Source organism: Mustela nigripes, unplaced genomic scaffold, assembly GCF_022355385.1.
Source record: "Mustela nigripes isolate SB6536 unplaced genomic scaffold, MUSNIG.SB6536 HiC_scaffold_2503, whole genome shotgun sequence".
NCBI lineage: Eukaryota > Metazoa > Chordata > Mammalia > Carnivora > Mustelidae > Mustela > Mustela nigripes.
This window is the reverse complement of record NW_026741909.1, coordinates 1,965-4,598: the sequence shown is the minus strand read 5'-3', so window position 1 is coordinate 4,598 and position 2,634 is coordinate 1,965. Positions and strand designations below refer to the sequence as shown.

Genomic DNA, 2,634 nt, shown 5'->3' with positions numbered 1-2,634 from the left:
CGAAGGCGCGCAGCTGCTCGTGGTCGAAGGCGCGCTGCGCGAACACCACCCCGCTCTGCGCGCTCACGGACACGTAGGACGCCAGCGCCCGTGGCTCCAGGTCGCTGGCGATGATGGAGTAGGAGACGCTACCGTTGGGCCCCAGGTCGGGGTCGGAGGCGCTGACTTGGGCAATCGAGGCGCCAGGAGGATTGTTCTCTGCCACATGAACGATGTACGAAGGCTGTTGGAAAACTGGCGCGTTGTCGTTGACATCTGCGATGTGCAGGGTGATGTTAGTCCTGGAGGAGAGGGGCGGCTTTCCCCTGTCGGTGGCCAATACAATGATGTTGTATTCTGGAATCTCCTCCCGGTCCAGAGGCCCATGTGTCACTAGCTTGTAATAGTTCTTCGAGTAAGATTTCAGCATAAAGTCAGCCTTTCCCAAGATTTGGCAGTAAACTTCTCCATTTTCTCCAGAGTCTCTATCCCTTGTTTTTATTAAGGCAATCACTGTTCCTGGTGGCGAATCTTCTGGCAGGGGAGTAAACACTGAAGTGATAATCACTTCAGGTGCACAATCATTCTCATCAACAATTTCAACTTGGATACTGCAGTGTGCCACTAGATCTCCAGGATCTTTTGCTTCTACACTGAAAGTGTAACTATTAGCAATTTCAAAATCAAAATCATCCTTTGTCGTGATTTCGCCTGTTATTTTATCTAAGTTAAAGAACCGTTCCACTAGTTCGTCCACATTATGAAAGGAGTAGGTGATCTCTGCATTGACACCCTCGTCCTGGTCAGTAGCTGTTACTTGAAGCACGGAAAAGCCTTGGGGTACACCTTCCTGCAAGCTGACCTTGTATATGTCCTGGATGAACACTGGGGGGTTATCGTTAGCATCAGTCACTTGGATTTGGATCTGAGCAGTGCCGCTTTGGGGTGGGTCCCCACCGTCCACAGCTGTTAGAACCAATTGATGGAAATTCTGTTCTTCTCTGTCTAAAGAATGTTTCAGAACCAACTCAGGATATTTACGTCCATCTGCAGTCTGTTTCTCTGTGAGATCAAAGTGCTCATTGTCATTAAGATGGTATCTTTGCAGTGAATTTGGACCAACATCTGAATCCAGGGCCGGATCCAGTGGAAACGTTTTACCTGGCTTGGTGGATTCTACAATTTTTAATTCAATCTTATTCTGTTTGAATAGTGGGGTGTTGTCATTTATATCCTGCACTATTACTGCTATATGGAAAATATTTAGTGGGTTCTCAGCGACAGTATCGAAATCCAGAATACACAGAGACTTCTTTCCGCATATCTGCTCTCGGTCTATTCTGTTACTCACAAGTAAGTCCCCACTCTTAGGGTTTACAGTGAAATATTCTTTCTCCGCACTAACCCGCAGCTTCCGGGCTGGCAAGTCCTGGACACTGAGCCCCAGATCCTTGGCGAGGTTTCCTACCACTGAGTTTTGGGCCAGCTCTTCCGGAACTGAATACCGGATTTGATTCGGGAGAGCCCCGCGGAACAAAGACAGCAGGAAAGCCAACAATACCTGCCGCCACAGCGCTGGGCCGCTCCTCTCTGTGCTCTGCCTCATCCTGTCTCTCTCCACGGTGGCTCTGCTTTTGGTCGGGAGGAGAAATAAGTCCTCCTTGGATGGCAAAGCCCAAATAGGGTCTCTCTTTCTGCTTTTGTTTTCTGTATCTGAATCTTTACTGGTCTCCTCTAAGTGGCTGGTTAGAGCAGGAAGTTACCCTCTAAGAGGCTCCCAAGAGCTTCTTCTCTCACTTTTTTGACCTACAGCGACACCCAGAGGTTTTCCGTGGAACCGTACCAATTGCTTGTAAACGTTTTGCAAATATATTTCTTTTCTGAATTTACAGAGACTAATTGTTTTTAAAATGGTATATATTCACATAGCTCCAAACTGAAAAGGTACTTACAACATACTGTCCTCCTCTCTGCTTTCAACAATACATTTCTCCCAGGAGAAATAAGTGTTACGTTTATTTGTGTGTACCATTCCGGAAATGTTTTGTACAGTGCAGATTTATACAAATGTTATCCTCCCTTCGATATGTAAATATACAATATAATATGTTTTGCATCTTGCTTTTTTCACTCATTATATCTTGAAATTCTTTCGTATCAGTAGATAAAGAGCTTTTCCATTTATTTCTTCCATTATATTGTTGTACAATAAGTTACTTAACCAGAAATACTATTTTCTAAAAGAAACCCAGTGCCCACTCAAACAAAAATACATTTTCAATGTGACATTAGGGTAAAAAATATCTACTGCTCTCTTAGACATTTAAAATATGTTTCACTCTGATTCTGGAATGTATTTGTAATGCCAGCATCCAAATATGCTTGACACAGTTTCAGGTCAATCGATATTTCCAAATTTTATTTTAAAGCTTCAGTATTTTAAATAATCTCCCCAGAATCTTTCTCAATATTATTTCCTCTCTCCTTTCCCCATGCCAGCTAACTGCATCATATGATGATCTGTTTTTCTATGTATCACAACACAGTTTCCCACAAAGACAAAAGCATTTAGAAACTAAAATGCTCCTTCTGAATGAATTGAGGCATTGTCCACAATCTACTGCTACAATTCCCTGCTATCTAACACAATCTACT

The 2,634-nt window shown here is 43.7% G+C and overlaps 1 protein-coding gene across 1 annotated transcript; it reads right to left on the bottom strand.

Moving 5' to 3' along the window:
• Positions 1–4: 4 nt before the first annotated feature.
• Positions 5–1,730, bottom strand: LOC132008964 (protocadherin gamma-B2-like; the record flags this gene model as incomplete). Its single annotated transcript, XM_059387423.1, has 1 exon — positions 5–1,730. A coding segment is annotated over exon 1 (1,581 nt), but the record flags the coding sequence as incomplete, so codon positions are not given.
• Between the last annotated feature and the right edge of the window lie 904 nt (positions 1,731–2,634).